The following is a 14846-nucleotide window of genomic DNA, read 5'->3' on the forward strand; positions in this document are numbered from 1 at the left end:
TGGTTTCATGTTAACAACCTGACCCTGCCCCTTGGTATTTTTATTCACCTCTAAAAAGTGGGCAAGTCTTTACATGCAGGGGTTAAAAGATGTGTTATCTGTAATATAAAATGGTCATTGTTTATGCCAAATTTGATGTTTTAGGCTTTGTGTATAGTATTATTTTAAAAAGACTTCCAGATTAAGTAATTCCTAAATCAAACCCTAATCAAGTCTAATTTCAGGATGCAGAAATATGTATCATTGAGAAGTTTCTCAGTCTAGTTTAGTATCCAAGTAATGTAAAGAAATATTTTAGAATTTAACAGTAGCAGGTTATAATCATAAAGTTAGCCATGATATTTTTTCCTAAAACTACAAGTTTATGGCTCAATTATATTGAACTAGAAACTGACAAACAGTCTAGTGATATCCCACAAATTGCAGACATACACTAAAATGAACGCCAAGTACAGCTGGACACCCGCTGAAAAAAGGCAAGGGACCCTTTATCTCAGAAAGAGCTTTTTTCCAGCAGGAAAATGGAATTTCAATCCCTGCATTAACAACCTAGTAATATTTGACTTGCAAATGACTACTGCGTGTATCAGTTGCTTGACAATCTAGATATGAGAGACCGGAGCCATGGCTTGAAAGGACATTTGGCATGTATGATAAACCTATCACGGCTGTTACTATCATTCACTTTGCAGATTATCGTAAACAAACTACAGCAACCCGAAAACATGCCATTCAAGGTGTAGCTGAAATTAGTTAACCTTTCATTTAATTGCATTCTTTACAAGCCTGATGTATAATGATCAATCGTAAAAATCATAAATATTATATTTGATTTTTCTTATTGTTATCTATCAATAATTTTTTGCCTTAATAACATTTAAGTATTAAAACAAATGTTACCTCTTGGGAACAAAGCGCTAATATGAGTTGCTTTAGGACATCTCTTATAGGTTGATTTTCAGCTGTTAATGTTTCAAGTCTAGACTCCAATTCAGATGACCTAAGTTGCACAGTCTACAGAAAAGAAAAAAGAAAAGAAAAATTTCCTGAAAAAGGAAATCTATCCCTTTTGTCACTCTTCCCTTTAAACTGACTTTCCTTTCTACTTTCCTAAACGTCATAAATGCTATCAGGGATATGAATTGGGGATCCATGGATGGACTCCAGAGGTTTACAAATCTCCTGAGATTATATGCAAATTTCTTAAATATGTTGATTTTTCTGAGATGGGAAACAGGTTTTACCAACTTCTCAGAGGTATACAAGATGATAAAAATGTGAGCAATCACTGGTTTTATAAGTATACAATCCAGAATACTCATTAAATATGGTTACTATAGCATGTAGTACCTAGTTAAAATCCTACTTACTTTTCGAGAGTCTAAATCCTCACTGTCAACCAACATATAAGCATCCTAAAATTGAAATTCAAATTAGCACAGAATTAGAAAACACACATAAAAACACATCAGCAAACATCAAAACTAAATTTTGTAAGTCTTACCTCATATTACTATTTTTCATCTTTCCAAAATTTTAGACATTCTTTTCATACTTTGTTAATGTAATTAATGTTTTAAATATATTTATGAATATATAAATAGTATTTACGAACAATCAATGAAAAGCTTTGTTTTAATGGCTGTCATTGAAATAAATTTTTTTTCTGGCCAAAAGCATCATATTTAAATAAAATTTTAACATGCTGTTATATATAAATTAAGCATTTTATCCAGTTGATTGCTATTTCACACACCTTAATCAATTCAGGAACATGGTAGCTATCCAGTAGATTACGAATGCCTCTGTAGATATTTTCAGGAATTTTTACATTCTGTGAGAAGGGAAGCGGGGGGAAAAAACCTGAGTTTTAGAAAACTAAACTGAAATTTGTCTAACAGAAATTATCTCAGACATAATTTAAGTCTCCAACTCTTGCATGTCATTGAGAAGTGGTCTGGTTGTACTTAAAAGCAGCAATTTCAAATCTAATAGATACATGTCAGGCAGGACAGGCATTATATAGCAAAAAATGAAATGGTACCATCTCCTTCAGCTGATGGAAGTATTGTCTCAAACGCTCCTCCTTGGCCTGTACCTCTGAGTCACTCATGCTGTCAATCAAGTTATAAAGAAAATAGCCAACAGCTTCTGTGGAAAAAAACAAGAGAAAGCATTCCACTAAAATTACCGAGACTGTCATGTTATCAAGATTAATTTATAAGAAATCATTTTGGTGTGAGATGTCACCCTGATGAGAGGCTCTGAAATGGCAACAATGATCACTGAGGCATAGAGATTATGTGGTTTGGGAGCACATATCTAACTGGTGAGTGAAAGGAATATTAATTATTTTCAGACCGAGTGACAGCTTTTCAGTACTGAATCTTACTTCAATCTATTTTTTTTCCACCACTCTGTGACAGAAGTGGTTCTGCCCAAGGCCTTACCCCTTTTTCCTGTCCAAATCACAAGTAATAAGAATAAATAAATGTCTTGTACACATTTCTATACTATTTTGTTTGTGGACAATATTTAGGGAAGCACATAAAATTAGAAAGGATTATTAAATGTTGAGTGTAGAAAGTTAAATAATTTTAATAAGCAGATACAGTAATCCTGTGGAGAGCTGCCTATTAGCCAATGAAAAACCAAGATTAACAAAGATGTTTTATAACAACAGTAATTTTCCTTTGCATTCAAGCATAAAATGTATAGGGCCATGTTACAATAATACCTAGGATAGAAATGTAAACTTTCAAGAAGGGTACCATCTTACAGAAAACTATATATTCTAAACTTCATTATGTGAAAAATGAAAATCATTAAATGTCAAAACAATGTATTTGGGACAATAAATTATATTTAAGTGGAAATCCACAAGAACCTTCCCTACATTTTATGTTTAAAATTAACTACACCTGCAAAATATTAAAAGCACATAAATGCTAAGAATCACTGATTTTTAAGCCTATTTCCATAGGTGTTAGAAGAAACATTTCCCCAATATCTGAAAAGAAAAAGCCTCCCAACTCCATCTTTAGAAAAAATAATTGTAACAAAACCAAACACTTCAGATCTTAAAATGTTGTAATCAATATAAAGACTTATAACCAAATGCTTTCAAATTTCACTTTTAAAAATAAAGTGTTTACTGCTGTAATCCTCCTAACCCATCATTACACAGAAGAATGGATTTGTGGATAAGTTACAATCATCAAAATTGAAACGCTACCCGTTGGTCCTGGAGGCTCCTGGCAGTAACGTCCATCCTTGTACAACAATTCTGTTATCTGGTAAGACAGAAAAATCGTGCATTGCAGCAAGAGAAGCAAACAAAAACAAATATAACCTGAAATTGAATTCTTGAAATAATAAAACCTCTCCCCAGTAAGGTATTATTCTATATCATAGTAATTCAAAACCACCCCCACCCGCCAAGGAGATTGTTTTGTTTTAAATAATAGGTTTGTCTTTTAAAAACAAAAACAAATCCATGTTGAAGGAAAACTGCAATGTTTTGTGAAATGCCACAAAGAAAGACTCTAAACTGATTTATAAATTGATATATAAACACCACTTTGCATGAATTGTTATAAATAGAAAAGAGCTTATAGGAATTATTGATCCGTATTATTCCTCATTATATTGTTTTTGGTCTTGTTGACACTGAACTGGTTTCCTCATTTTGTACTAAGTTTTACTGAAACACAAAGCAAAATATCTTGAACTGCTAAATGACTTACATTTTTTAGATATTTAATAACAATTTCCATTCCCCTTAATGAGACTAAAACAAAAGGGGTCTAAAGATTAAAGTGTCTATTCTCATGGATTCTTTTTTTTTGTAATTTCCAACTTTTATTTTAAGTTCAGGGGTATATGTGCAGGATGTGCAGGTTTGTTACATAGGTAAATGTGTGCCACGGTGGTTTGCTGCACAGATCATCCCATCACCCAGGTATTATGCCCAGCATTCATTAGCTGTTCTTCCTGATCCTCTCCCTCCTCCCACTGGATTCTTATCAGTTGAATTCACAAACACTAAAAAATACACATAACAATTATTTTTCAACATTAACTCTGTCAGCAAAATTTTAAAAGAAAACCAAATAGAGGTTTCAGGATAAAAATTATTACATAACCTATGGTATTGGCTTGCAACATTAAAAACACCTTATGATTTGCAATATGAGGGGGACTTACCTTGCTCCAAAGATTTATATTCATAGACCTGCAGAGGGCAGCAAAGGATCGAAAATAAGCCCAGGTTTAAAAAACATTAAGTTAAAATGCATACTTGTAATATGTACAGATCAAAGTATTAAAATAAATAAGTAAATAAATGTTTGCTGTATCAGGATGAATTTTCAGGACAAGGTAATATAGAAAGGCTGACACTCACCCATTTCAAACATTCAAAATAGGCCAGGACTGGTGGCTCAGACCTGCAATCCCAGCACTTTGGGAGGCCAAGGCAGGCGGATCATCTGAGGTCAGGAGTTTGAGACCAGCCTGTCCAACATGGTGAAACCCTGTCTCTACTAAAAATACAGAAATTAGCCGGGCGTGTTGGTGGATGCCCGTAATCCAGGCTACTCGGGAGGCTGAGGCAGGAGAAATGCCTGAACCCGGGAGGCAGAGGTTGCAGTGAGCCGAGATCCCGCCACTGCATTCCAGCCTGGGAGACAGAGTGAGTCTCAAAGTGACTGCCCACAGATTGCTTGTTACTTGTAATGAAAAAAATAGTAACTACATAATGGAGAAATCCCAACACCTGGACCAGGTGGTCAAAACTAATGTGCCTTTAAATATAATTCCGTGAGAAGACAGAGTATCACTCATGTGGTCTTCTAGCAGGGGATAACTTGAAGCTATAAAGAATAAAATACAGTAAAATAAGATAAAAATTAGGTATCTTTTTCGGTTAGGCTACAAAGAGCTTTAATTCCAAGGAATTTTAACCTGCCAGTAGCCTACCACATTTGAAAAACAGGACAAGGAAAGTAGGGAAAAATCAGAGTTTGCAAGAAAGTGAGAGGCTAATGTGCCAAAGTGCATAATATTAAGTGGTAAAACTTGGAATGGTTCCTTTGCTGTATCCTGGACGCATTTGATGAATTCTGCTTCTCAACTAGGATTAATTTTGTCAGGTATGATATTATGGTGGTTATGTTGTTTTATTTAAAATAAGTTCTGAGATACATACTAAAGTATTTATGGGTAGATGACAAAGATCCATAGTTAGTTTTAATAGTCCAGGAAAGAGAGAGAGAGAGAAGGGGAATGGTAAAACAGGACTGCCAAAATCTTGGCTGTTAAAGCTGGGGGATGGGTACATGGGAGCTGTACTTTAAAAAAATAAACACATATCATGTCCAGTCTAAATTTTGTACTTCTATTTTAACTCTCAACATTAGTAAGCTGGGCCTCCTCTTTTTTTTTTCTTTTTTAGTTACTTTAACCATATATTTTTATCAAAGTATCAACTTACTGTCAAATAAAAAATAGTTAAGGCTGGGCGTGGTGACTCACACCTGTAATCCCAGCACTTTGGGAGGCTGAGGCGGGTGGATCACCTGAGGTTGAGAGTTCAAGACCAGCCTGACCAACATGGAGAAACCCCATCTCTACTAAAAATACAAAATTAGCCAGGCATGGTGGTGCATGCCAGTAATCCCAGCTACTCAGGAGGCTGAGGCAGGAGAATTGCTTGAACCCGGGAGGCGGAGGTTGCTGTGAGCCGAGATCGCGCCATTGCACTCCAGCCTGGGCAACAAGAGCGAAACTCCATCTCAAAAAAAAAAAAAAAAAAAAAAAGTTACAATATTAAGTTGCCCTCAAACTTGGCATGAAGTATCTAAGGAAGGCATGGAGATAAACTTTTAAAATTTCACATATACCTAAAACAACTGAAAATATCTAAAAGCACTACCTTAAATGTGAAGCTTCATGGTGAACGGCACAGGTTTGAAACCAAAACAAAAATATACAGAATCCTTCAAAACCAGGTTATTGTAAGGAATAGTTACCAGTTCCCAATCCAATGCAATCTGACTTCTGGCCCCAAATTCCACTGAAACTACTCATGCTAAAATTACCAATGATTTTAATTCAAAATTCAACTAACATCTTTTTGGTCCTCTTTGACTAAGTTTTGGAATTTGTGGTGGTGTTAGCCATTATCTGCTGGGTGCTACTCAATCTCTTTCAGGAACTGTCCTTCCCTACGTGCCCCTTAAAAGTGACCCAGACTTTGTACTAGGTCCTAAGTGCATTGTATTTTTTATCTTAAAGACAATCCTGCATATACATATTTAAGTTCTTTGTTTCCCAGAAGAGGAAACAAATTTGGTAAGGCGATGTAAAATACCTTCAACTGGAAATTTCACAGTTCCCTCAAAGGATCCCATAAAGTGTGAATGATCTCCTAATGTTTCCTGTCTCCCTATATAGCTTTACCTGTATTATCCCCTTTGAATAGATGTCAATCTTAACTTCATCATGTAAACCTTTCAGTGGCTCGAAGCCATCTGACTCAAGGTCCAAATATCCTAATTTAGAATGAGACTACTCACAAAGACCCCTAGGCTACCATTTTGGTTTTATTTCTTCTAATTATTTCATAGTTTCTTAAGCTACTACCAAACTACTTACACTTCCCCAGAACCACTGCTCTTTCAGCCTCAATGTCTCTGCCTGAAAAACCCTTCCCTTCCCCTCTACAAATTCAATATGCATCTCAGCAATTTCTCTGCAGCTCCTGCCCTGATTCATCCCTTCCCCAACCCTGGCAGAAGACAGAGTACCTTCTATAAACATTCACAGTTATGAAGACAAGTTTACAGTTGCTTTCTTATTTTCATACTGTGAACAACGCTGGGGTAGGAAGTTTCCTATTCGTATTTTAACGGTCCATTATGTAGCATTCGTAGCCCTTGGCACACACTAATAAGAACTAATATTTTCTGGGCACTCACAAATGCACTGAACAGTTTTCTAAGCACTTTGACTTATTTAATGGTCATAACATCTTCACTTTAAGTGCAATTATCAGAACCATTATAAAGATGAAGAAACTGAGGAGCAAAGTAGTTTTAAAACTTATGCAGGCGTTTTCTGAGTAAGCTGTGGATGCGAGACTAACAATTTCCATCTAAATTTGCTCCTTTCCAATACCCCACTGCAATATAAAGATTTTTTTCAATGACACATAAAATAACTGGGAAGTACATGTAACTAGAAATAAATATTACAGACAGAGAAGTGGTAACCAATTTAGTAGTAAAAAGAAAGTCAAATCTCAAGACATCAGTGACGAAATCTAGAACCAAACTTATACAATAGAATCTCCATTACCAAGGTAGAAGAAAGGAGACTACACTCAGAAGGTCCCTTAGATCCTCTCCCTCAGCTGAGAGGCTACACCCCTCCCTCCAACAGCAGCAGCAGACATCTGGAGGATTCTTCTGTGGAGGGTAAAACAGTCAATCCCTGGAGAACTGAGAATTAAGTAACTATACACTCTACATGATAAACACAGGAGTCTCTAGTACTCTCCCTCATGCAGTGCCCTGGAAGACGTTTCACTGGGGAATGCCCCATTCTATGAGGAAAGACCCAAAGATACAATGACAATCTCAACGGCCACTCAGCTATCCCTAGAACAAGGCGCCAAGTCAACACACCCCACTAACAAACTCAGAGCTTCGGATGGCTTTTTGCATTTCCTACTTTTAAGGATTCCCAGATATTTAGGGGGGAAAAAAGGAAAACAGTATACACACACACAAACTTGAAGACAGCAGACAATAAGCATGAAGAAGGAAGCCTTGCAAAAAACTATTACTGGCTGGGCACGGTGGCTCACGCCTATAATCCCAGCACTTTGGGAGGCCAAGGCGGGTGGATCACGAGGTCAGGAGATCAAGACTATCCTGACTAACACGGTGAAACCCCATCTCTACTAAAAATACAAAAAATTAGCCGGGTGTGGTGGCGGGCGCCTGTAGTCCCAGCTACTCGGGAGGCTGAGGCAGGAGAATGGTGTGAACCCGGGAGGCGGAGCTTGCAGTGAGCCGAGATTGCGCCACTGCACTCCAGCCTGGGCAACAGAGCAACAGAGCGAGACTGTCTCAAAAACAAAACAAAACAAAACTATATTTCCTATGAGAGGCCAGGTGCAGGGTGGCTCACGCCTATAATCCAATCCAACTTTGCAAGGCTGAGGCAGCCAGATAGCTTGAGCTCACAAGTTCAAGACCAGCCTGGTTAACATGGAGCAATTCTATCTCTGCAAAAGATACAAAAATTAGCCAGGCGTGGTGGTACACACCTGTAGTCAAAGCTACTTGGGAGGCTGAGGCAGGAGAATCACTTGAACTTGGGAGGCGGAGGTTGTAGTGAGCCAAGATCACACCACTGCACTCCAGCCTGGGTGATAGAGCCAGACCTTGTCTCCAAAAAAAAAAGAAAAAAAAGGCCTATGAGACAAAAAGACTTGATATCTATGAGACAGTAAGATGTTATTTTACAAAAGAAACACTTTGAGAATGCAAAAGAGATTTTGGAAATAAAAAAGGGATAGCAGAAACAAAAAATTCAACAGAAGAGGCAGAAGATAAGGTTGAAGAAATATCACAGAAAGTGGAACCTATGAACCAAGAAAAGCAAAGTAGGAGGAAAAAAAGAAAACACCAGTCTAAGAGTTTCAGAAAGAGAGAAAAAATTATTTCTAAAACTAAAATTTTCCAGAGCTGAGGGATATAAATGGCCAAATTAAAATGAGCCACTAAGCATGCAGCACAATTGACAAAATACGAAAAACAAAACAAAACAAATAAACTCATACGTAAGGTTGCTCTATAGTGAAACATCATAACACTAGTGGTCAAGAGATTCTTCTCAAGTTCCAGAAGATTCTAGAAACTTCCAAAAATCATTCTAGAAATTCCAGAATACTAATGATAAAATGAAAATATACAAATTTCCAGAGATAAATAAGTTGCTTAATTGTCAAATGTCAAAACAATAGAGATAAAGGAAAGATTCTACAAACTTTCAGAGGGTGTTCTATAAAAAGAAGCTACATATAAAGGGTCAGGAATCAGAATGGCTTAAATCTTTCAACAGTAACACTGTAAAGAAAACATGGAGCAATACCTTCAAAATTATAAACAAAAATTATTTCCAACTCAGAATTCTATACGTAAGCAAACTATCAATCCTATCTGAGGCTAGAATACAGGGTATTCAAGGCCTCAAAAAAATTTACCTTCCATATGCTTTTCTTGAGAAGCTACTCGAGAAGGTTGTCCTCTATAAAAAGACTAAACTAAGAAAAAGGAAAAGTACCAGATACAGAAAGCAAAAAGATTCAACTTGGAAGAAAAGAACAAAAAAAAAATCTCCTGGATGAAAATGTAGTGAGAACCCAGTGAAGGAAAGCAACTAACCAGTCCAGAGTGTGGAACCTCACCACCAAGGTTTCTGTCACTATATCTCTTTTTTAACCTAAGGTAACAATGGATCTACATTATCTGTATTGTTTTGACCATGTAATGATACAATACTTCCTTGGCCTTTCATGCCCTGCTGCTTGGACAGACTGAGAACATTCATTTCACCCACAAAAGTGTTCTACTCTGATACATTCCTGAAAGTTTGAGGAAGTGAGTTTAGGTGCAGAACATATTTACGTATCTGTAGATACTTCTGCCAGATGCCTGGTATTTAGCCATAGACTTCTAAAATATGGTAAATTCATCCTCTTTCTCAGGACTCACTCACACATGACCTTCCCCACTGACTTCCCTAGAAGGGTCTTTTGTAAACTTTTAGGAAAACTGAAGCCAGACCCTAACCCAGAGACTATCCTGGCAGTGTTGCTTCTTCCTTATTGCCAGATTTCTGTTTGTTAATCAGTCTTTCAAAACTAAATTATATATTGCTTGGGGGTTAGATAAAAGTGGCCTGATTATTTAGGGAAGCAAGGGAATGATATACACAAGCCTCAACAGCAGGCACCTCAACAGCAGGCACCTCAACAGCAGGGGAAGGCATCATGGGATTGAGAAGAAGCACACAAGAGGCTTTTAGGATCCCACTGACATTCTATGTCCTGGTCTCAGACGTGGGTACCACGTATTTGATTTATCTTTTTTTATATGGTACATTTAAGTTTTAGATATGTCTCTGCATGTATAATACAGTTCATAATAAAAAAGAAAAAATTAAATTTCCAGGTTCTCCAAAGGAATAAAATAACGAAGTAATTTTGAACCCAGGCAGTTTGGCTATGAGCTTTGGCATTTGCTACTTGATAAACTAACAAATTTTAGGTAGAACTTTAAGTCAGGGTTCTACATTTTATTGATGTTTTACATACCATGTGATCGTGGCAAGTTAATTAACATTTCAATGTCTCCATTGTCTAATATGAACAATGGAAAGACAAACTCTTGTCTTCTCTTCTGCCCACAACCAAATGAAGTTTGTGAGGGAGCTGGCATTTAAGAAAAGACATTGTTTTCTCTACACCTAATTCCATTTACATTTTTCTTCCTGTTTGAAGAACAAGTTTGGAGAAAAGGTTAACCCCATATGTCTCTTGAGATCCAATTTCAGCTTTCAAGTGAGATTTTTCTAGCAGGATAACAGAATTTTAAAGAAAAATGTTGCCAAATCATGAAGAACAGTAACATTCTACTGCTGTTATAGACAGAGGAGTCTACAAACTCTGGACAACTCTAACAGTACTTTTGTAAATTTCATACAGCAGTATGAATAGCCCCCAAATGGTTTCTAAATGAGAATACTATTTTCAAAACTTTTTAATTCTCCTTTAAAGACACAGATAGGAGGCCGGGCGTGGTGGCTCATGCCTGTAATCCCAGCACTCTGGGAGGCAGAGACGGGCGAATCACGAGGTCAGGAGATCAACACCATCCTGGCTAACACGGTGAAACCCCGTCTCTACTAAAAAATACAGAAAACTAGCCGGGCGAGGTGGTGGGCGCCTGTAGTCCCAGCTACTCGGGAGGCTGGAGCAGGAGAATGGCATAAACCTGGGAGGCGGAGCTTACAGTGAGCCAAGATCCGGCCACTGCACTCCAGCCTGGGCGACAAAGTGAGACTCCGTCTCAAAAAAAAAAAGACACAAATAGGGCCTACTAAAAAAAGACACTTTCAAAGTATTGACAAAGCAGTACAGCCATTTAGATACTCTTCTTTCTACTGTACATACTAAAAAACAGGGACACTGAAATATTAATTAGCTTGCCATGATCATATAGCATGTAAAATATAAATGAAATGTAGAACCTGGACTTAAATGAGTTACATCTAAAAGCCTGTGATCTTAACCAGCTTTAACTTTATTAAACACAGCCTCTCTTCCATTTGCCTAATGTATGTATGTATATTCCTCCCATCCCTTCCCCCAACTTTCTTCTCTTTGTATAACATTTCTGTGTTATCTGAGAGCTCTTACTAACATATATGCATTCAATTTCCATTTCCTACTAAACTGTGGTTTTTTAAAAAAACCCACAAAATATTTTATTTCATATAATATTTAAGGCAGAGCAAAATCATATATATTCAACCTTCTTTCCTCCAATGTAAAACAGAAATCAAATTAAGAATATGCTGTTAGGCAAGAAAAATAACCACGCTGCATGCCGGTGGCAATCCAGAAAGTTCAACTTACACATGTGAGGGCAGAAAGGGTTAAAATCAAAGAGCCAGGCTGGTCTTGAACTGCTGGGCTCAAGCTGATTCTCCAGCCTCAGCATCCCAAAGTGCTGGGATTATACAGGTATGAGCAGGTATGAGCCGCACCCCCAGTCTCAAAATGTGAATTCTAACAATGAAATACATATCCAAATTTCCTTTAGGTTTAGCTAAAGTGACTATGGTATCTAATTATAATGTTCTTTAACTTTTTAGATTTTGGAATAACTCTGAATAATTATTTTTAGCAATTATTTTTGGCAAGAAATTCACTTTTGGTGAATCTCTTACAAGCTAATCATTGTAGGAGTTGCAGGTAGTTAACCCTGGCTCTACGGGCAATGTAAATCAATGCCAGTAAGTTTTCTCCTAGTCACTCAGCCAGTTCTAAAGTTGCTAGAGTACAGTGGGACCCTCAGGAGTACGACAGGTGACTGTTTCAATAACCATACTGACAAAGGTATTTTTAAATATACTACTTAATTTGACATCAAACAAAAAAATACACTGGCTACATTAATGCCAAGATAATGAAATTGCAATTACATTAATTACATTTTGAATTTTTAGTAGTTTTCGGAGTGGAAGAAAAAGAAACAAATCACCTGTAGTCACACAAGTGCTCTGAATTATGCACACATGCTTATGAAAAATGCCAAGTTACCACAACCTAAAAATTTTTCTTTGTCTACAATAAGAAAAATTAACCACTAGTATACAGTTTTAGGACCTACAAGTTGAAATATGTTCCTGGAAGGAATCCGCTTAAACTTATTTTTACTATGTCAAGAATAAAGATGGATTTGTAACTGTGCAAACATGGGAGGCTCCTGGGTAATGTCCCCTTTGTTAAACATATTTAAACATTTTATCTAACTCTGAAGTGGAAAGTTAAAAAAATGATCAATCTGTGGCTATTTTTAAACCCAGGAATCAGATAAAAATTTTAGATGCTAACAAATAGGGAAAGCACCAAAAAGGATGTAAGTCAGGGGAGAAACAAAGCACCTAGCCTGGTGTGGTTTAAAGATAAGGTAACCTTTCCAGTATTTTCAATGTATCTGTTCAAATAAAAATATAAATAATCTGAAAGCATAGATAAATTCAGTTATAGTATACATAATCCAATCACTAAAAACAAAACAAAGACACCAAGATTCTCAGAGCTTCTAGCTGGGCTTCTTCCACTACAATAGTATCAAAACTCTTCTCTTAAAGATACTCAATAATGGTCAGGCCAGTGGTTCATTCCTGTAATCCCAGTACTTTGGGAGGCCAACACTGAAGGTTCGCTTGAGCCCAGGAGTTTGACAGCACCCCGAGCAACATAGCGAGACCTCATCTCCATTTTGAAAAAAAAATAAATAAATAACTTTTCCAAATACCAAACTGAACACCCTCTTTCTATAGGGCTATCTCTCCTCCATCTCTGCAGCTTACAACACTGACTACAAACTCCTTTGACTCCTTCCAGTAACTATCCAGGATCTTATCCTTACATTTCTCTCATCTCTGCAACAAGGTTAAAAAAAAAATCATGTATTTCACATGCGATAGTGTATAGATAAATATCCTTCAAATGCAACACCTTATAAATTGACAAGAAAAACTGTATGACCTAGTAGAAAACTGGCAAAGAATTTAAATAGGCATTTCATAGAAGAAGAAATCCAATGGCCAATAAGTATGTTCTAACGCTGCTTAATAGTTAGGAAGATGCAAACTGAAAATTATACATTGAGATGTCATTTCTCATCCATCAGCTAGGCCAAAATTAAAAAGCATTATAATGTCTAATACCTGTATGTTTGCAGGAAGTGGGTACTCTCATATATTGCTGGTAGAAGTGTGAATTGCTAATCTAAGTATGAGCTAATACAACTTTTTCTGGAAAGTAGTATGGTAGTAGCTATTAAAATAAAGAATACATATACTCTTGAAAACAGATGTCTCTTTTTCACATTCTAGCCATTGAGGGGGGAAAAACTAAAGTATATATAATACATATACACACACACGCATGCATGTGCACACACACACACATATATATGGACATAATATTTAATGTACCACTTTGTTTTGGTAGTGGCAAAAATTAGAAGCAATCTGAGTCCATTAATAAAAGAGTGATTGAAAATTTATGGTATAGCTATACCATGGAATCCTCTCCAGATGTTAATAAACACTTATATTTATATCAGTAGACCAAGAGGTGTTCATGAAGTATTGTTAAGTGCAAAATAAGGATAAGGAGTAGTATGTAAAGTATGATATATTACTTTTGTTTAAACAAAACAAAACTTCAAACACCTCTTACAAGTTTCTGCTTCTATACAGAGAAAAGCATGGAAGGATACACTCCAGGCTCTTATTTGGCTTCCACGATAAGGGTTTTTATAGGGAGAAGGAAAGTACTTCATGAACTCCATTAAATAATAGTCATAATTTTATAATATGCATCTTTTGCGGGGAAAATTGAGCCATAGCTTTCAACAAATTCTCAAAGGGATCAATGAATCAAAAAAGATTTGGGCGGCAGGTGCAATGGCTCACACCTGTAATCCCAGCACTTTGGGAGGCAGAGGTGGGAGGATCACCTGAGGCCAGGAGTTCAAGACCAGCCTGGGCGACATGGTGAGACTCCATCTCCACAAAAATATTTTAAAATTAGCTGGGCGTGGTAGTGCACACCTGTAGTCTCGGCTAAATGGGAGCCTGAAGCAGGAGGATTACTTGAGCTCAGGAGATAGAGGCTGCAACGAGCCATGTTCGTACCACTGCACTGCAGCCTGGGTGACAGAGCAAGATTCTGTCTCAAAAAAAAAAAAGAAAGAAAAAAAAGAAAAGAAAAGAAAATTATGAATCACTGTGCTATATTGCTTCTCTCAACAGAAGAGCCTGGGCAACATAGTGAGATCGCATCACCACAAAAAAATTTTAAAACTCAAGTCAGGCATGGTGGCATGCGCCCACAGTCCCAGCTGCTTGGGAGGGTAAGATGTGAGGATCGCTTGAGCCCGGGAGGTAAATGCTGCAGTAGGCTGTGATTGCACCACTGCACTCCAGCCTTGGGGACATAGCGAGACCTTATCTCAAAAAAAAAAACTCATCCT

The 14846-nt window shown here is 37.0% G+C and overlaps 1 protein-coding gene across 1 annotated transcript in view; it reads right to left on the minus strand.

Moving 5' to 3' along the window:
- LRPPRC (leucine rich pentatricopeptide repeat containing) overlaps positions 1–14846 on the minus strand; it is a 115866-nt gene that overhangs the window by 58881 nt on the left and 42139 nt on the right. The window contains exons 15-20 of the mRNA XM_007970785.3: positions 4207–4234; positions 3236–3293; positions 2045–2151; positions 1757–1834; positions 1371–1415; positions 901–1014 (exon numbers count right to left, since the gene is read on the minus strand). Coding sequence (XP_007968976.2) covers positions 901–1014; positions 1371–1415; positions 1757–1834; positions 2045–2151; positions 3236–3293; positions 4207–4234 — 430 coding nt within the window. The remainder of the gene's footprint in view (positions 1–900; positions 1015–1370; positions 1416–1756; positions 1835–2044; positions 2152–3235; positions 3294–4206; positions 4235–14846) is intronic.

This window comes from Chlorocebus sabaeus, chromosome 14 (assembly GCF_047675955.1).
Source record: "Chlorocebus sabaeus isolate Y175 chromosome 14, mChlSab1.0.hap1, whole genome shotgun sequence".
Lineage (NCBI taxonomy): Eukaryota > Metazoa > Chordata > Mammalia > Primates > Cercopithecidae > Chlorocebus > Chlorocebus sabaeus.